Source organism: Trachemys scripta, chromosome 3, assembly GCF_013100865.1.
Source record: "Trachemys scripta elegans isolate TJP31775 chromosome 3, CAS_Tse_1.0, whole genome shotgun sequence".
Classification (NCBI taxonomy): domain Eukaryota; kingdom Metazoa; phylum Chordata; order Testudines; family Emydidae; genus Trachemys; species Trachemys scripta.
The window spans coordinates 106,959,098-106,980,364 of NC_048300.1; the positions used below are offsets into that span (position 1 = coordinate 106,959,098).

At 41.0% G+C, this 21,267-nt stretch overlaps 1 protein-coding gene across 1 annotated transcript in view; it reads right to left on the reverse strand.

Annotated features, from left to right (window-relative positions):
• Positions 1-7,010: 7,010 nt before the first annotated feature.
• AKAP7 (A-kinase anchoring protein 7) overlaps positions 7,011-21,267 on the reverse strand; it is a 164,646-nt gene continuing 150,389 nt past the window's right edge. The window contains exon 8 of the mRNA XM_034765653.1: positions 7,011-7,383. Within this exon, the coding sequence (XP_034621544.1) occupies positions 7,337-7,383 (47 nt within the window). The 3' untranslated portion in view covers positions 7,011-7,336. The remainder of the gene's footprint in view (positions 7,384-21,267) is intronic.

Sequence of the window (21,267 nt, forward strand, 5' to 3'; positions counted from 1 at the left end):
TTGCTTTGTTGTCACTATCATTACGTGCCTCACTCCCTAGATAGGTAAAATGACTTACTATTCTTGTGTTTCTTTGTCCACTGTAGTGGTTATGTTTGGGACACTGATAGCCATATATTTTGTCTTCCCCTTGTTGATGAACAAACCAACTTGTTTTAGCTGTTAAAAGCTGGGTCTTTTCACCACTAAGCAATGTGTTGAACCAAGCAGGTTACTATCCTCTGCAAAAACAGGATAATCCTATTGTGCTTTATTGTTTGTCCATAAAATTCCTTGGTTGCCTTCTGTGGTTACTTTCCTCATGACATAGTCAATGACCAGTGCAAACAATAGTGGTGTTTATAATATACCCTTGCCTTACTCCAGTTGTCACTGCAAACCATTGGCTGATGTGCAGTCAGAGGTGGTGACAACAGTTGCCATTATTGTATAGCGTAGACCCTTGATAATTTTAATTATTTTTGCTGGTTTTCCATAATATATCATGATTCTCCAAAGACTGTCTCTTTAGATTTCCAAAAGGCTTTTGATACAATCTGTCACAAGAGGTGCTTGCCACTCCACTCTATAATATATCTGAGAACAACTGTTTGGTCTGCATGGGATTCAATAATCTAAAACTTGCCTTATTCTCTCAAAGTTGACAGCCTGTTTGTTTCATGATACATTCCAGGATGATGATGCACATGATTTTCCCAGGCACTGAAAGTAATGCAATTCCTTTTCAATTATTGCAGTTGATAAGCTCACCCTTTTTTGGCAATTTTACTATAAGGACTCTTTTTCATGGGTCATTTTTTTTTTTCTTTATCTTGTCAAAAAACACAAGGAAAGTCTGGAGGGCTATTTTATCGTTTGCTTTAAGCGTTTTGCCAGTAACGTTATCTCCATCCACTTGGCCATATTTTAGTTTACTGTTGGCTTTTTTCCTTTGTAATAGCTCCTAAATCATATTCTAGTGGTAGGTCTTCTTCATGTATTTCTAGTAGTTCACTTGGGCTTGGTCTATTTAAAACAGCCTGAAAATGTCCTGCCCGTCCTTTCCTTTGTTTTCCTTCTATACTAAATCTTTCCATTTTCATCTTTAAATAGAGCCATCATAGTGCTAAAGTTTCCTTTTAGCCATTTGATTATCTTATACAGAATTGCAAGGTCACCTTTTTGGCTAACATCTTCAGCCTCTTGACATTTTCTATCAATATGTCCTTTTATCTCCCCTAGCACTCCTTTTTCCTCATTGCCTAGAGCTCTGTATTCTTCTTGCCACTTGTTTATCTCTTCACGTCTTAGCATTCATGAATTTTTGCTTTACACTTCTCATTTCCACTGCTGCCCAAGTAGCATCGCTATTCTATTCTTCCCTTTTTAGATTTTGTTATTAGAACTGTCTTTGCACTTTCTAGATAGCACTCGCTGATGTTTTCCCACAAAGTATCCATGTCCTGGTTTACTTCTGTTAACTCCATTAGAACACCAAATCTGTTTTTCAGTTCAAGCTGAAAAGTGCTTTTGGTGTTCATGCGTGGTCTTCTTTTAATCTTCTTCATCCTCTTTAACTTGATCTTCAATTTAGTTATACAAAGGTTATGGTCCCTGCCGATATCTGCTCCCCTGTACCCATGTACATCTGCCAATGAGCTGCAAAACTTCCTTGAAATGCAAAAATATCTACAGTATCAGGTTTTTTTTTTTAATACTTCTGGGGAGTTTGTCACTTTATGGATTTCTTTGAGGAAATGTTGTTCACACAGCAAATTTCTACTAATCAATCACCATTTTGGGTCATGTCCAAACTCCTGCTGCACTTGCCCATAACTTTATCCAACCATCATTGTTTTACTTCCTACCTTTGTGTTTAAATTACTCATAGTCACCATATTCAGTTTTGGGATCTTGGTTAATACATCCGGTAACAAATCATAAAAAGCATATTTTTCCTCATTTGGCTTTTTATTGGTTGGTGCATAGCATTGTGTGACTCTTAGTTTGAAGACTCTAGTCTGAAAGCAAATTCTAATAATTTTTTCACTGACTTATTCCCACTCAGTCAGTGCCAGTTCTGCTTCATTTGACATTAGGATTGCTCTGCCAGATTCATGTTTACCATCCACATTCCTGGAGTAGATGATGGCCTGATTTGTTTCTCTAAAGTATAGTTTATTCGAACTTGTTCATCTGCATTCACTGATTCCAAGGACATCAAGAAGGCATATATCCATTTCTTTAAATACTCAAGCAGTTTTAATAGCTTCGTAGATTGTTCTCTCAATTCAAAATCTGATGATTATTGATCTGACTTTGAGCAAAATTTTCAGGACATAGGCTTTCTTGTCATATTCTTCATATGAAGTTGATCTCTTGTTTGAACCTGCAGCATACCAGTATGGCTTGTGGTGCTTGTTGTATGTTTTTCTATGGTGGGGTTACCACATTCTTAGGTCCATGGCTCTTTATTCATCATTCAGAACTATCCACATGTGGACGCTTCCCCATTTGCCATCCAGTGCCAAAAGCAGATAGAGCAATACAGGTTTGAAGAAATGGTTCTATTTCTTTCCTATTATTGGTAGGAAGCCATGACTCGACCCTACCTCACCCCATAACCCTAGGCTGCAGAGTGGGGCAGGAGCACATAGAGGAGCCATTGGTACAATCCTAATGCATGGCACAGAGTGCTCACCGTCTGTTTGCCGTGGAGAACTCTGGAGAGATGATGCCTTCTGAAGTACAGTCTCCTCCAGTGATTCACCAGGGCAGAATGGCCCCCCTACCCAGGGCTGTGTGTAAATCACATATGCTAGCTCTAATTTGTTTGGCTAAGAAGTCACATTCTTTTTACATAGAGTTTTCCATCCATTTACTCAAGAAATGTGAAACCCACCATGGCTAAATAAGCATTGCTCTACTGCAGGGGTGGGGAACCTTTTTTCTGTCACAGGCCATTGACCCACAGAAAAAATCAATCATGGGCCACACACAAGTAAAAAAGCAACTTAGTTTAGTTTAGTTTTGTCTCTTTTTTTTTTTTTTAGAGAGAAAGAAATATAAAATGATCAACTCACCCGCTCAACTGGGCATGTAGGCTTGGGATTTCCCCCCAGCAGCAGGGCGAGTTGCGCTCACAGCTCCTCGGGGATGGGGAGAGGAGAGGTGCCAAAACTTGCTGCGGGCCAGATGAAATTAAGCAATGGGCCGGATCGGGCCCGCAGGCCATAGGTTCCCCACCCCTGCTCTACAGGTTCACTGAATCTATCTTCCTGTAGATACAACTAGCTCTTACTCCATTATGGTTTGAGAAGGGCAACCACTGACTAGATTACAAACACACAGCCAGACTTACTGTACCATTTAATCTTTCTTTTAATGAGGATTTTTTTCTTCTCTGCTGTTCACAAAACATGCACTGCACTTTCCATGGCAACTACCACATCATTAGACACAGATACCATCCCACGCAACAGTGTTTACTACAAGTAAGAATGTTTCCAAGAAAATTCCTTTCTGTAGCTGAGAGCCAGCAGAAAGGTGCTTGCCAATGAACACACTTCTCACCTTGTCATGTTTGTTCCTCAACCCACAGACGGAATTCCTGGAGAATGGGAAAGGTCTCAGAGGACTGGCGAAGGGCAAACATGTATGGTACCTGTCTTTAAAAAGAGGGACAAAGAGGAGTTGGGGAATTATAAACTAATTAGCCTAACTTGGATACCTGGAAAGTACTGGAGGAAATTATTATGCAATAAATGTGTAAGCACGTAGCAGATAGTAGGATTAATGGAATAGCCATCATGGATTTGTCACAAACAAATCATGCACAACCAACCTAATTTCCTTCTTTGATAGGGTCACTGGCCTAGTGAATGAGGGGGAAGCAGTAGACATGATATATCTTGATTTTACAATGCTTCTGATACAGTCCCACATTCTCATAAGCAAACTAGGGAAATGTGGTCTTGATGAAATTACTATATGGTGGGTACCAACAACAGGTTGAAAGACCGTACTCGAAGAATAATTATCAATGGTTTGCTGTCAGACTAGCAGGGTATATCTAATGGGGTACCACAGGAGTCTCTCCTGGGTCTGGTACTATTCAATATTTTCTTTAATGACTTAGATAATGGAGTGGAGAGAGTGATTATAAAACTTGTGGATGATACCAAGCTGGGAGGGGTTGCACGCAGGACAGGATTAGAATTAAAAACAACATTGACAAATTGAAAAATTGGTCTGAATTCAGCAAGAAGAAATTCAGTAAAGGCAAGTGCAAAGTATTTAACTTAGGAAGGAAAAATTAAATGCACAACTACAAAATAGGGAATAACTGGCTAGGCAGTGTAATGCTCAAAAAGAGCTGTGGGGTATAGTGGATCACAGATTGAATGAGCCAACAATGCAATGCAGTTGCAAAACAAAGACATAAACCCCAGAATGATATTAGCAGAAATATTGTATATAAGGCATGGGAGATAATATGGCACTGGCCAAGCCTCAGCTGGAGTACTGCGTCCAGTTCTGGGTGCCACAGTTTAAGAAAAATGTAGACAAATTGGAGAGAGTCCAGAGGAGAGCAACCAATATGATAAAAGGTTTAGAAAACCTGACCTGTGAGGAAAGGTTAAAAATACTGGACATGTTTAGTCTTGAGAAAAGAGGACTGAGGGGGGACCTGATAAGTTTTCAAATATCGTAAGGCAGAGGTCCCCAAACTGTGGGGTGTGCCCCCCTGGGGGGCATGAAGGAATGTTTGGGGGGTTATGGGAGGGCCTGAGCCAGCCCTGATAGGGGGTGGGGAGGGAGTGCCACCCACCCCCAGCTCTGCTTCAGTCTCACCACCAGCCACGACCACACACCTGGCCCCGCCCACAGCCTTGGCATGGCTCCACACCCGGCCAAAGATCCAGCTGCTGGCCCGCGCTGTGGCTCCGTTCCTGGCCCGGGGACAAGGGTGGGGCGAATCTAGGATCGGCTGTTGGCACCCACCGCAGCCCGTACGTGGCTCTGCTCCTGCCCCCACCCCCAGGCTCTGCCCCTGGCTGCAGCTCTGGCCCCAGACCCACTCCTAGCCCCAGACCCACCCCTAGCTATGGCCCTAGCCTCTGTGCCCTTATTCTGTCCACCCCTGCTCCTGGCCCTGGCTCTGGGGGGCACGGACAGGGGCAAGTTGAGCGTGCGACCCTCAAAAGTTTGGGGACTACTGTCCTTAAGGGCTGTTCTAAAGAGACCATGATCAATTGTTCTCCATGTCCATGGACGGTATGACAAGAAGTAATGGACTTAAAGCAGATTAAGGGAGATTTAGGTTAAATATTAGGAAAAACTTTCTACTCTAAGTGTAACCCACATACCTCCTGGGTGTGGTGGTCTGTCCCATCTAGTGGCAGTGAGACCACTTAGAGAGAGAGAGAGATAAAATGAGTATGTGCTACAGCCTTTACTAACAGCCAGTTGGCTTTTAGCTCATGCTGTAGAGGCTAAGCTCCAGAGGTCCCCGGTTCGATCCCCGCGACCGGGGTCTGTCGGCCTTACATAAGGGTAGTTAAGCTGTGGAATAGGCTTCCAAGGGATCCCTGTCATGGAGGTTTTTAAAAACAGGTTGGACAAACACCTGTCAGAGATGATCTAGGTTTACTTGGTCTTGTCTCAGCACTGGGGGGGCTGGACTTGATAACTTCTCAAGGTCCCTTCCAGCCCTACATTTCTATGATTCTATACTCTTCCTTCAACACTTGATCCACTTAACAACAACATATAACACTTGATCACTGAACACCACAACTACTGTCAAAGAGCAGAGAACTATATTGGACCTCACTCATATTTGGCTCAGTCAGTTACAGTAGAAGTGCTCAGCTGGGCAATTCATTCCATCTCCAGAAGAAGAACATAACAAACTAGCCTGAAAGGGGTAATTGGTTTTAAAGAGTCCTGCTTCTTTCTGTTCCTGAGGAAAGAGCAGTGCTTAATTTGTAATGAAAGAGGTGCTAGTGCGCGCGCTCTCTCTCTCTCTCTCTCTCTCTCTCTCTCTCTCTCTCTCTCTCTCTATATATATATATATATATATATATATATATATATATATATATATATATATAATCTATATATCTATCAATCAATCAAGCCTAGAGGTGCCAGGGCAGAGCACTGGGAAAGAGAATTGGATCAGTTGCAAAATCTACTTAATATAATATAGAAGTGCCTAAGTGACTTTCACTGAGATTTGTGCTCCTAAGTCATACAGGTGCATTTGAAAAACCCAGCCTAAATTAGTAGTAAAAGCTGTAGGACACATTCTACCCTTGATTTTTTGTGCAGAATGCCTGCTAACATGAATGCCTTTTGGGTGAGATGCATAACTACAGCCACCTCAATCAGGAGCTAAAATTATGAAGTGGGATGCCTTTTTCTGTCTACTGCACCTTTACATTTAAAAAAACAACAACCCCAAAACCCAGTGCCCATGTGCAGTGACAGCAGCCAGTTTGTTCAGTATTGCTTCTCCCTGTTCAGAGAGACCCCTACTGTGCTCTCTGTTGTGCAGCCTTGACTTTTGTTCTTATTGTTTTTCTTACATTAGGATGTTGTTGGATGTTGCTAAGGGTCGTGTGTTAATCCAGGTAACATGGCCAAATTCTAGCACTGCCTCTTGTTTGCCTACAGTTTCAGACAGATCCAGTATTCGCTTCCTAAACCAACTGTAGACTGTTCATCAATTGCTGTGTTCAACCCCAGAGGTAGCATGTATTACAGATGTGGCCAGAATTGTGTCTCTGTGCCCGTACACCATGCAAGGGTGTCAAAACTTAATATTTATGAAGTGCTTTGAGACCCATGGATGAAACGTGCTAGAGAAAGCACAAGTATTTATTATAATCGGTATTTATACACACATCTTCTGGACTTGAGGGCTGCTATAACGCATCTAAAATAATGAGTTTGCTTTATGAGAAATTACCAACTCAAAAGGTCACAGAGGTGAAAAATGAATCCTGAATATATTCACTCTGAATATTATAAACTCTACTGATCCAGGCAAACACACTGCAGAGAGTTTTATTGGCTTCATAAATGAGTACTCGACTTGCTCAAGTAGCTATAACAAATGTTGGTTGCTGTTTGCAGAATGAATGTAGCAGTATGCCCCAAGAACAGTGATCTTCCACTCTCCTTCATCTCTAGTTTTCCATGAAGTATCTGTCTGGTGGCTTCTCCTGTGAGATAAGGCTCTGAGCTCTGCTGACACTGCTGTCATTCTCCCTCTTGCTATTTGCAGTGGCACTGGCAGAGTGGCACTCATCACCTCTTGAAAAGATGCAGTGTTCACTGTTTTCTCAATTCATTGAGCTCCTTGACCCTCTTCTTTCTGACACGTGTGAAGTGGTCCTGGGAACATGAATCACTCTGCTAGTTTAAATAAGAATGCAGTATAAATAATCCTGGCTGTAGCTCTAGTACTCTGGGACAAAGGCAAGCTATAGTCCTGGTTCTCCACTGTTAGATGGGCTTTAGAGTTGCTGCTGTGGGAGTGGAATCAGCAGATCTTAATAGGTAGCATGTGTAACATTTAAAGCATAATACAAGAGATTTCAAATGTTAGAGGATCTTAAAAGAACTGGAAAGAAGCAGAAGAGCCTGCTGCTTAGAAATAACAATGTGATCGTTTTAAGACTCTTCTGAAGGTAGGAAATCTGTGCCATTTAAGGCACAGCCCTAAATGGCGATGGCGTTGCATTGCTCCAATGGGAGCATCAGGAGGGATTGTGCCCTTGCACACTTTGCACTCCCCTGCTGTGTGTGCCAGGAGAGTGGGGCCATAGTTTCTGTCACGCTGGTTCTGTGTGGCTTGTTCCTCCTGGAGCACGAGCATGGAACAGTCCCTTAATGGTGGAAAGTCCAGAATGCAATTGTGGCTGGCCCTTGAAAAGGTCCCTTTCACTTCAATGGGAGTTGTACTCACGTAACTGAAGGCAGAATTGAGACAGGAACACAGGGGAGAATGATAAAGCAGCTAAGGGCATGCAGCTGACTGCTTTTGTCTGCATGGATTTTAAACATGGGAGACCTAAGTAAATAGCTCTTTTTTCTGTCCTATACTACTGTCATCATAGGGCTTCATAGAAGGTAAAGGCCAACCAAGGGGTGTGAGACATTTACTATCAGGTTGTGACTAAATAGAAAGGAACTGTATTGCCAACCACAAGGGTCGGTGTAGAGTGTAAGGATGTTCTCTAACAGTGTTTCTCAACTTATAGGGCTTGCCTGCTTGGGGAGGCAGTGATCTGTTCAAGGGACGGGAAGGTGTGACTCATCTATTGACCAGTCAAGAAAACAGTTACTTTTTCCTTGGGATTCACCAATATAGCCATCAGTTGGAGACTGAATGTCCTACAAGGTTCTTGCCCTGTCTGCATGTTTAAAATAAGTTGCCAATGTTCTTTAAGATTTGAGTTTTTTATCCTTTTTTTTTTTTTTTAGTATTTACATCAGGGTTGGCTATGAATGTGGCTCTTACTGCACTTTGAGAGTAGATTTTGTCAGAGTTGTAACAAATGCATGGATCTTTTTCTTTCTGTATAACAATTCCTAGAGTGCATTATTCATCTTGAGAAACTGGGGATTTTCAGTGATGGAATATTTATATCTCAGCTTTAGATAGTATAATCAGGCCAACCATACCAACACAATATTCTTCCTTTCCCCACCTGTATGGCGTGGTTGTTACAAAGATGTGACACACACACACACACACACACACACACACACACAAATGCAGATCAAAAGAGATCTGTTTCCTGGCTTCAGCCACATGACTTGAGCCAGAGCTACTATCACATGACATGGGTCAAGGTTACATGGCAGATGACAATAGCCACTAATTTGAGTGACTACTGTAACTGTGGTGATGTGAAACTGATTTTTTTTCTGTGTTATATAGTTGAATTAAAAATGCTCCACCGGACATATGCTTATTGGCCCCAGTGCCTGCTTGTGAGCTGGCAAAAGAAGAGACTTAACAATTGTTTTTGATTCTGTGTCTTCCTGTATTGACTGCTAACACATATCTTGTACTGCACGTATACAAAAAACGTAGGGGGGAAAATCAATAGAAAACAAACCTTTCATGGATAAACACTAAGAGCAGGGAAACAGGCAGCAATGAAAATCAAATCAACAGAGCTTCAAAATGCTGGCAAACCTACAGCAAAGTAGGAAAAGGCAATTGACAACTCATCCCCTCTCTCCTTAATAGCAGGTTTAACTTTCCTCCACACCAAACTCCTGGAGTTTTGTTTAAAATGTAACTTAAATCCTAATCTGTCCGATGGCATCTGAGAGGCATTTAAAGTCACTTCATGGTCTCTCTGAGTGATAAAAAGGACCAGATAATTATTTTAAATACTTGGAAGGTCATTGAGATGCCAGCCATTATAAAGTTGCTAACTGTTACCATATGGTGAGATGCCAGTTATTTGCTCTTGCATATAGAGAACTATACATATAGAGAGCAATATGTCAATGAATCTAAATGTATTTGGTACGTTGGAATATAGTGACAGTTGTTATGTATATCTCCACTGCCATTCCCTCAAGTTTTCTAATTGGTATGCTCTTCTGTTTTCTTCTCTTTTTAGTTGATGTCTTCCATGCTTCTGAGGAGGGTACGCTTGTGATGTCACCCAATTTTAATTTGCTACGTGCTCAAAGTATGGTGGCTGTGTTGGTCAATTAGCTTGTACTAGAAGTTGGGGGGGAAGGGAGCTTTATCATTTACTACTTATTTGGAGACACTATGGCCCAGTGGATAGAGCACTGGACTGGATCTCAGGAGATCTGGGTTCTATACCTGACTGCCACTGGCCTGCTGGGAAAGCTTGAACAAGTCACCTGTAAAATAAGCATAATGATGCTGACCTCCTTTGTGAAGAGCTATGTGGTATTTTAATTAAACCATTAATTTTTCTAAATGCAGTGAACATGACACCTTTTTCTTTAGATGTACATTCACTGATAAAAGCAACTAGTGCTTTAGAGCCAGACAACAGTAATGGAGAAATAGCAAGTGACTGGATTGAAAGTGAGTCTTTGAATGAAAAGATGCAATGAAGTGAGAGCCATTACTGGGGTTTTCAGACAACTAAATATGTACATATATTTCCTCATTTCAGTAAGCACACACTAATAGATCTTCAGTTATTATGTGAACATGCATTCAATATTCTTGAAGACTGTCCTGTTACATTTAGTGTGTATGATGCCTTCCGATGAAGGTATCCTAAGACAACCACTAAGGGTCACATAGTGACTACAGGATCTGAGGAGTTCCCTTGTGTGTAATTAACCCTATGTTCTTCCATAGAATAACAAAATGCATTTCTACAACTCCTTTACAAAATGGTTTCTGGGCACTGCACTAAGTAGCTCAAGGGTTCCCAATTTGTTTATAGTATGGGACACCCCTTAGTACTGATATTGCAAATGGGAGTGAAGGCATCTAGAAGACAATCACATACCATCCTTGTAATGCACTGCTGTAATTGTTACACTTGGGAGAGTAGTATTTATGTATTTTTAGCTGTTTTCAGTGCAGTTAAGTAGATTTTCCTTTTGGGGGAAAGTTAATCACATCCTCTTTTTCTCATCAGTTCTGTTTCTCTCAGCCAGAACTGAGGAGAACTGGCACCATGTGACCAACCAGCTCTTTAAAAATGACCTGTGGTCCCTTGACCCACAGTTAGGAACTGTGGCAGTAACTTAATAAAGGAATTTTTGACAATTTCGTTTAATCCCAAAATTTTGGTTTTGACGCAGCGAGTTTTAAAAAGAGCTAATATAAATACTTCCTCGATTTTTAACAAAAAATCAAAAGGAAAACAGGTTTTATTTTAATGATTCCCCTGTAGTACTCTGAACTCCTAAATACCATTGTTCTCAACATTAGTGGATTTATAGTTTCATCGGCCAAGCTGTGTGAAATGTACAAAAAACAATATAAATGTTGAAAAGTAAATTAGATTTTCAAAATTTTCAGTTTTAATTGTCTAAGGTGATGTTAATTCTCTTAATACACAATATGATTTTTATTTTTACTATCTCTTGAAAGAATATTAATATTACACTGGAAACGCAAGAGAAACATAATGGACCCTATAGACATATCTTTGATTAATGCTGCTTTCAGGGGTCTAGCAACAGCTCTGCTCCTATATTCATATATAGAAAACAAGATAACTGGACTTGTATTTAAGATAAGAATATTATTGTCCCAATCCTGCAAAGACTTACAAACCAAATCAGTGGGACTACTCGCAGTGCATAAAGTTAATCATGTGCATAATCTTCATAGGATCAGGACGTATCAGTTAATTAGCCAAGACTTAGCTGTGCCAGGAAACTAAGTAACAAGTTAAATCACCAGGATATGAAATGGATAAAGATGGCCAGCAGGACAGGTAAAGCTGTGGCCATGGAGAGAGAGGTTCAATGAAAGAAATAACATTTGCAGCATGACTGCATCAGATGGTAAAGTAAAAGGTTTAGGGGGGAGGTAAGAAGGAGGGTACTTAGACCTATTGGTCTCCAGGGTGAAATGGAAAAGAACAGCAGCAAATACTCAATACTCACAGTGATGGGCACATAAAAGTAGATAGATGAAAGGATGAAACAGTGATCATGGGTGATTTATTTTACCCTGACCGAGTGGGGTAGTAACTGCAAATGAGCAAAAAAAAAAGTGTATGTTTCTGTGTAGGGAGATCAGGCAGAGCAGTTTCTCTATTAAACTACCAAGAGCAGTCTTTGTTTTGAATGGAATCTGACTCAGAAGGCAGAAAAACCTGTTCGCTGTAGACCAAAGATGTGTAAAGGAGTGCACAATAAATCGGAGACACTTCCCAACTCCAGAAAACATATTGTGGGAAAGGAGGAGGCACAGTAGGGCCCCACCAAACATGCCATTGCATGGGTGCATTCCAAATCAATATGCTCTTTTTTGCTCGAGCCAGAGATGGAAGGTATTTCTCCAAGAAGCAGGCAAGAGCTTTAAAAATACAGAGCACACATCTATTAGGGGAACTGTACTAAATGTATTCTGAAGGTTAGAACTGCGAATTTACAATAAAAACCAAAGCCAACTGAAAAACAATCCAATTGTGTCATTATATACTGTATCCTAATGAACTTGTGTTCCACCTCTCCTGGCTGGAATTAGAATAGCTCAGCTATAGCTCATAGGTCTTATATTGCCAACAGATAACTGAATCTCGTTTAGCTCAGTTAACAGGGGTCTGCTTTTGGAGCAGGGTGGTCATAGTTCTGTCCATCTGAAAGTCTAGAAGACCAAGGAATGCTGTAGAGTGACCCCCGTAAAGTCTTAGGTGTGTACATTTGTTAGCATATATGGCAGATTTTTTTTAGAGCGTATTGCACTAATGAATGCCCTGTTGAGATAAATTGGTATTAATGCCATGTAACGAATGGTGAAACTGAGGCAGAGAGGCTAAATGACTTGCTCAGAGTAATGTAGTTCCAGTGCCAGGCAGAACTCCATTTCAGGTTCAGTCCTATGTTAAAGTACTTTAAGAACATTTTTCTTTAAATGTCACTCAGGAGAATTAATGTAAAATAGCCCTCATGCCCCAGAGCCATACTAAGGGATTTTGTAAAATAGAATCTGTCAAAAAGAAATGCACCTTTCTTGAAAAGCGGGGAGGAAAAAGCAAAAATCAATAAAGAATGAAATAAACTATTTAAACAGTTAGCCTCTGGTATTACAAATGAGGCCAGAGTCTAATTGTTTACATTTAAAATTAGATTCACCAAGTTAGGAGACAGTAAGCATACAGATTTAAAACTCAAGTTTGTTTCTCAAAGGTTAGGAGGTCTTTAAATACATGAAGCTTTCTGACCAGATAAACCCGTGTAGGCTTTTGGGGTTTTGTTTTTAATTGATTTTTTGGTTTGTTTTTGAACAGCGCTATTGCAAGGAAAGAGATGTGATAAAGTCAGGGGGTGAACAAGTTTGAAAGAAACAAAAATAGTCTGCCTCAGACTTTCAGCAAAACGAACTGAAGTGAAACCACCATTCTAGGAGTTTTGAGAAACTCTTGATTTTTATTTCCATTGTTTTTCATTTTTGTCCTCTTCTGCCCTTTGTACATCCTGTTGGGACTGAAAGTGGAGGATTTCTGTGTGAGGCAGTTTATAGTATTTCCAACCCATATGTTAAAGCTGTTCTCATCAGAGTTCCAGCCTGGTTTTGCAAACCCAAGAGGTTCTGACACTTAAATAATTTTCAGTTTTAAAATTGTACTGTTGGTTCTTATCTTATATAAACTGCCTAGAGTTACTCTTCATTCGTGGTAGTTGTGATGTCTGTGTCTATGAAATTAGTATGGAGCTTCTTGTTTTCTGTGTACTATACCTTTTATATCTTAAGCATTCTCCCTATGTTCAGATTTCAGCCATTTTTGTTCTTGGAACTCAGCACAGACTGTTGGAGGAGAAATGCACTGCATGCCCTCTCATGGAGACTTCACATTTCTTCTTTTAATATTGCTCTGTGATATGATAGCAGCACAGATTAAGATTGGGTTCTGTTGATATACTGACATATTGAAGTCAGTGGAGTTATGATAATTTACACAGTTGAGGTTCTGCCCCAGAGTGCTGCAACATTGCATTTTGAAATAAAAGGCTAGCATGTGTTTGTAGACCTGCCACTCTTGCCTCCATTAAGACCCAGTGCCATGAAGGGTTCTTTGCATTACGGGTCTGATCCTGCACCATTGAAATCAATGGGAGCTTTGCAATTGACTATAATGGGTGCAGGATCAACCCCTGTGGATGAATTCCATCCCTTGTATATAAAGTTTACAGAATTCCTGAATGATTAGTCCATAAATCATTCCTTATGAGGCATTAATAACGTACAGTCAGAAGACGTGGAATCTGATTATCTCTTGAGAATCTAATATTAATGAAGTTCAATGTTTCTTCTGAATTAGCAATACTACAATAATACCATAATTAAATTTGAGATCTTTGCAACTAACACGTCAAGCTTAAACAGGAATGAACATATTTGTTGCCTGAAAAATGGAATAGAATCCAGATGGCACAAAATGATCTACACAGATAGGAAATTATAGGCAGCTTTTCTTTTTGAGAGCTAGGAAAAAATCCCATATGACAGAATGCTGACTTTGCACAATAATTCCGTAAATGTATAGAATGTCTCTTTCCTTTTGCTTCAGTCCTACATCTTACTTTTTGGCTTTTATTTCTCATCCTTTCCAAACTGTATATATCAAAAATGATAAAGCCTCTGAAATCAAAATCCCTCTACAACTTGGGGGAACTGTCTATGTACAACTAAAAAATTCTGTAAAAAGTGACAGAGTCCTGTGGTACCTTATAGACTAACAGACGTATTGGAGCATAAGCTTTCATGGTTGAATACCCACTTCGTCAGACGCATGGGTATTCACCCACGAAAGCTTATGCTTCGATACGTCTGTTAGTCTATAAGGTGCCACAGGACTCTTTGTTGCTTTTTGCAGGTCCAGGCTAACACGACTACCCCTCTGATACTTAACAAATTCTGGTTGGTTTTATGAAATTGTTGAATCATTGAATGCCTCAGTATATGGTGAGTCAACCATGAGTTAACAGGATCCCTGATATGTATTGCACCTCTCCCTCCCTACCACTATCCCTTTCCAGTTTGGAAGAAGCTGCAGAGCAAATGAAGGAAGTTCTTCACCTTAATGACTGGGCTCTGGTTGAACAATGGGTATGCAAAGGAGGGTAGTGAGCTGGGAAAACCAGTTCTACCCACGTGGATTGAAGGAAGCTGGTGGCTGAAGAGTGGAAAATACACACACACACACACACACACACACACACACACACACACACACACACACGTAAACAAAGCAGCCAGGTGATAGTGCTCATCTTTAAAGACTCAGAGGGATTCAAACAAAGGAAGCTTGGGCAGGAGAGAGGGACCGAGGGGCATGCTTTTATAGTAGAGGGATTATTTTTAACTGTGGACCAGCTGAAGGAGGAAGCTGGCTGGAGAAAGAGAGACTCCATGATTTGGAGAAGAAGCCATATGCAAGAGTGGGGATCCTGGATTCTGTAAGGGACTCTGGGGTAGGACCAAAAAATACTCAAAAGGAGTAAGGCAACTGAGGCAGGGAGATCAGTATAGGTGTGCTGTTTTGTCTAGATCTGTATATTTCTTATACTGTCTAGAGTAAAGAGTGATTGGCTTTGGAACCTTTTGCAAAGTCTGTGTGTTATGTGCTTCAACTCTCACATGTCCCTGGACAGGTAAACTGTAACCAAAAGTCCCTGCAAGGGGGGAGCTCTGGGTAAGTGTCTTGTTCAAGCTACCGGGGAGTCTGTAGGCATCAATGCTGGTCTTGGGAGCCAAGGGCAACTGGACAGGGAGGTCCCATTTCTGGAAAGGGATAACAGAAAGAAAGCCAGTGTCCAGGAAATGTGCCAGAGAGGCCAAGCAAAGGGACAGTTATTCAGCTTAAGGCATAGATGTCTAGTGTAGTGGAACCCAAACATAGCAGCCTGGTGAGTGTCCAGCAAAGGGAGCTTTACCAGGGCTGTGATATAGAGCTTTGGGAGAACTTCTCTGTTCCTTTGCATAATATATTATTTTGGGAGAGTGAAGCTCATTCTCATTGGTTTTTGCAGAGATTTATGGCCCAACTTAGAATAAATGGTACAGAGCACACAATGCCCTAAACCACACATTCAAAATGTACCTCAGCAGTAACTGAGGTTGTGTGTCTGTAACTTCTCACAATGCAAATTTATCTCTGCAGGGTCACTGTCTTTAAACATAATTTTGAGAGAGGATCTGGTTGAAACATCTCTTGAAGTATGGTGACATACCAATCCTACAATGTGGCATTGCTTATCTCTGAAACCTCTTACAGAAACACAGCAAAAAGTCCTTCAGCTTCTGTTAAGTCATGCCCATCACACCATGGGCAATGTAATGTTCTATCCCACTTCTCTGGAGAGCAAAATCCCTATCCTAAGTATAGTTATGACCCCAAAAATGGAAAAGTGCCTAAGAATCCAGGAGGTCTGCTAGGGACTTTGCTATTGCTGTTCAGATACTAGGGTGCTGGGCAGCAATATAATACCCTTAGATATAGATATTATAAGTCTTTAACTTTAAACTTCAGTGGGAGTCTAGCTCTGGCTCTAGATATCTAGGTATCTGGCTCTAGATGAAACTGTTACTATACACAGTTCCTGCAGTTATTCATATGGAATCATAACAATATCTGCTGTCTCTCTCACTGACTTCTCCTTCCTCAAAGTGTTGTCAATTCATCAATATGAATTGCTTCCAAAGATTTCATGGCAGTGAACTGTAGGCAAGAACTGATTACTAAATCATTACAGCTTCCCCCACCATGGAGGAAATACCACCTCATATTTGATCTGGATAATTGGGTATTACGGAAACATGCAGGATGTTCCTTTTGAGATCTGGATGTTTCAGAATTGTTCTGACAGCTGTTCAGAAGCTTTTCTTTGGGCAGAGAGATAAGCACAGTACCTCTTAATTGTGTAGTAATTACTGGAAATGCCGAAAGACATTGTTATGAAAAACTCACCAACCGTTTGCTTTCACATCTGAGCAGCATGGAAACTGGCAGTGTAAGATGAGAAGCTGTATTTACTATGCAAAATGGGAATATTTTCCACGTCAAGATGATTACGTTGATGACTGCAGGAGGTGAGTGCCTTGCGCTGGAGCGTGTACTGTTCATCACAGTATCTTCATGCAGATTTTCTGCATGAAAGGGAAAAAGAAGGGAGCTAAATTGGTTGTTTCACCCTTAAAGGTCTGAACCAATATTTACTGAAATCAGTGGAAAGACTCCCATTGATTTCAGTGGGCATTGGATCAGGACTTAAATCCCTTCACCACAGCTTGCACTGCCACTTGTCCACCACCCCTACGCATTGGGTGAGCTATTATTAGAGCTGCCTAAAGTGAGCAATTGAATGAAAACGGCAGTACACCTTCCTGGTGAGCCTTAGTTTTGGGACATGCCTGAAATCTATGAAGCAGGGCTAAGGCAATGAGAACTTAAACTTAACACCTTCCACTCTTCCCACCATTTCATTTCACAGGGTTATATAGGTTTTGCACAACTCTGCTTCATTAACTTCATGAGCTTGGTGTTTTTTAACCAGTCTACTTTTAACTTTATGTATTTCAAAGCATCTAATTCCATTCCACTCAAGATAAGGAGCAGAGAGCTGCAAAGGTGTTTTTCGTTGTATGCTAGAGTTTCCAAAACTTCTGAAAGCTGAGCCTTGTTCAGAAAAAAGAAATCAACCAGGTCCCCGTAACTCAGCCATGTGTTAGAGCAGTGGTTTTCAACGTGTGGCCAATGGATCCCTTGGGGTCCACAGACCATGTCTAAGATTTCCAAAGGTATCCACACCTCCATTCAAAATTTTTTAGGGGTCCACAAATGAAAAAAGTCTGAAAACGACTGTGTTAGAGGCCTACCCATGTTAATGTAGACCTCTTTTGTACCCACCCTTCTATCCCTTTGTTGAGAAATGCTGGTGAAGATATTCATAATGTGATGCTTACTTACCTTTTTGCTTACTCTGAGCCGCAAAGTACTTTAAATGTCAAAATTAACAAGATCATCACAGGCTTCTGAACTAGCACTTGTTGAAATCAGTGAGGAAATTCATGCTTCAGAGCTATTATGTCTGGTTGTCTGCAAACCCAGGAAGAGATTAATGCATTGGTTACACTCAGGTCTCATTCTGAAGATCATCTTCATGAGTTGTAACAGCTAGAGACTTTCTTTTTTGATTGAAAGCAGAGACCCTGAAGAGGTCTGTTTGTGCCCCACAGCTGGCCCCTCATCCCTCAGGTTTGGGAAACGCTGTTAGAAGAGATCACTTTTCAACTCTGATCCAAATATGTTCAAAGAGTAGAATCATTTTTGGGGCCAGCAGAGTCTGCTTCTGTGCAAAACTATCACTCCACCAGTCCTCCTAATGGCATAGCAGGTCAGATCTGTAAATGTAACACAGTTGTGCTTGGAAACTGGGTGCGGTTTAGCAACGTGTGAGGTTTTTCACCATATGCATCGTTATTTGTATTCTGTTGAATGGACATACAATAGAACCTTAGTTAGGAAACCTTGGGAACAAAGGTTGTTGTTCAGAACTTATGTTGGTTCTTTCAAATGTTTACGCTGAACATTGACTTAAGACAGCTTTGAAACTTTACTATGCAGAAGAATAATGCTACTTTTAACCATCTTAATTTAAATTAAAAAGTACAGAAATTTTCCTTATCTTGTCAAATCTTTTCTTAAACTTTCCCTTTTATTTAGTTTAACACAGTACTGTATTTGCTTTTTTTCCCCCTCCCCTGCTGCTGCCCGATTGCATACATCCGGTTCCGAATGAGGGGTGTGGTTTACTGGTCAGTTCGTAACTCTGAGGTTCTATAGTATCAGAAAAGCATTCTGCAGCATTACATATTCCAAACATCTGATGGAATTAAATGCCATGATGCTCCTCAAATACATAATCAGAGACAATAAAGAAACTAGAGAAGGAAAAACCCTATTATGTGATCCAGTCCTCTCCCCATCAGTGTAGGACTTTACCATAGAATATATGTTTCTATGCTGACAGGACATCCACTGTTGCACAGTTCATGTGCTTCTGTAAAGCTGTGCTCTCGATTGTGAGGAATAATCAAAGGAAAACAAGGACAGAACAGGAATCTTTAATTCTGCCCCTTGTAATGGTCAGGGGACTTGCGACCAGCTAGTCCTGTTCAATTTATCAGACCCACCTTGGAAGGGATCAGATGTTCCCTTTTGAGGGCTGAGATGCCTCAGTTGAAGGAACTAGGAGGTTGGCTCCTGTGACTAGCTCTGGTGAGAAGGGAAGAGTGAAAGGCTTCTGGAAGCCTGCATTGATTGTGAGTTTGTTACTCTTTGCAAGTTCTATTTGAATGTGCCCTGGAAGAAAGGCCTGAAAGATCTGGTGTGGCAGAAAGTCCCTCAGGGACTGGAAACAGACCAGCACCTCACAAGGAGGACAAAAAGAACAGGAGAACAGAGCCTGCCCAGAATTTTATGGGAATTCCTGGCCATTCCAGGAATCCAGGCTTGAACTCCCCAGGTTAGCAGGGAGTAGGAACACTATGGAAGCTACATGCTTAGTCCCTGAAGATAGCTGAAAACAGCTTTGATGGTGTTGGGCACAAAAGCCATTTGGGGTAGTAGGTGTGATAGAGGCAGTAGGGAACATCAGGGTCCTCTGGAGTCTTCTCCTTATTCTTTTTTCCATTCCAAAAAGAGTGAAAGAATCCCTTCAGTGGAGTGGCACTTGCCCGTGCTATGAGGCCCTTTGTATCTACTGAACATTTGTAGACACGCTTCCAATTTGAGGAAGAAATAGCAAGCAGGTTACTGCTGTAAGAAATTAATTTCCTCTTTCTTCAAGTGCAAATACTTAATTCTGAACTGAGCCAAGCAATTGGGGGGGGGAGGGGAATAATTCCTTCTACCAGTGGTGAGAGAGACCTTGCTGGAGCATGAAAATCCCTCTAGGATATGAAAGGATGAGCTGTGCTTCTTATCACCTCCAGTAGGTTTTACTGAATTTATGCACTCCATAATTAGATTGATACCAATAATCTGATTGCAGCTTGGTGGGTCAGTGCTTTTCCAGTAAATGATAAAATATATAACAGCAGCATTTCAAAGCCTATGGGCTAAATGTAATATAATCAGCTTCTTTCACAGAGCAGCGGAATTTAAAGCTTAAGCAGTTGAGTATTTTTAAAACAAAAATTTAGATCCTGTTCCTGAATAATGGAGATTGTGAGTTTTACCCATTCCCTCAGTTCTGAAGTATTAACACAGATAAGCTGAATATGGTGCAGCCATGTATTTGAAAGGAACACAAACCAGTTTATTTTCTCTCCACTTGTCTTAATTCCTGCATAATGGAATATCAGAGTTGTATATCTCTTTCATACATATGTTGTCATATCCCTGTCTGTGGCAATGCTCACGCCATCCCAAAACTAGAATGAAAAATTAAAGTTCTTTGGGCTTTAATTATTTTTGCTATTGAACCTCCAGTCTGTTTTGAGGTAATAGAACAATAAGAACTTTCCTTTAAAAAGGTCTCTCCTGAGATAATAGAGGAAGCCTAATCTCTTGCCGCCATGAATCTATCGTAGTCTAGATGTTTTGCCCAATGCGCTCTGCTGAATTGTCAGTCTGACTGAAATGCCTTTGGCATAAAAGGATGGGAGGGTGGGAGAGAGAAGGTGACTATATGCAAGGGTGTAGACAACCTTTTTTTTTTTTTTTTTTAGTTGGGGGCTATAGTTAATTAATAGCATAGCTGATGAGTATCACATTAATGAGTAGTATTGCACCATGACTAAAATTGTCTACTTCCAAGTTTCTCAAAGTGTTTCTTTATTCATGCAATCCTTACATTTCTGGTGGGGCTTAAGATCCCAGTTGTCCAGGACCATGTTCTACTATTTTTGTTGCTGCCTGTTCCAGGGAATGGTTTGGCCCAGGGTGCAACTTAGAGCATCCTTATGGCTCTTACAGTTTGCCCTTGAGTGCCTGTGACCCCATGGGGCTGTTTCAGCTGCAGGGTTTTCAGAGTGCAGTGGTACAAGTAGTGGCTAATGTGTAACAGTGAAGCTATTAACAGTTTATTGAGGAGAAAGATTTGTTGAGTGGTTATAGCCAAGGAACGAGAGTTGGGGTGAAATCTGGCTATAATGAAGTCAATGGCAAAACTTTCATTAATTTCAGTGGAGCTAGAATTTCACCCTTGGTTCCTATTCCTGATGCTGCCACTGATTTGCTGGGTAATCTCTCTGGCAAGTGAACCACTTACACTCAAAGCCTCATCTTATCTGCGAATAGTGGAACAAACCCAGGGCCACTTAGAATCACATGGTTGTCACAATGCTGCTCGTCATGGCCTCTTGGAACTTCACTGTAGCTGGGTGGCTAAAAACTAAGATCTTCCTCCTACAGAAGTCCTGGCTTCTGCCACTTGAGCTAAAGGAGCATTTCTGTGACACAGCTGAACTGTTCTGATCCCATCCAGCAATAAAACAATACTACCCAGTGCACCACAATACTTGATCCACCTTTGTTAAAGCACTTTGAGATCTTTGGGCAAAAGTTGTCACCAAATGCG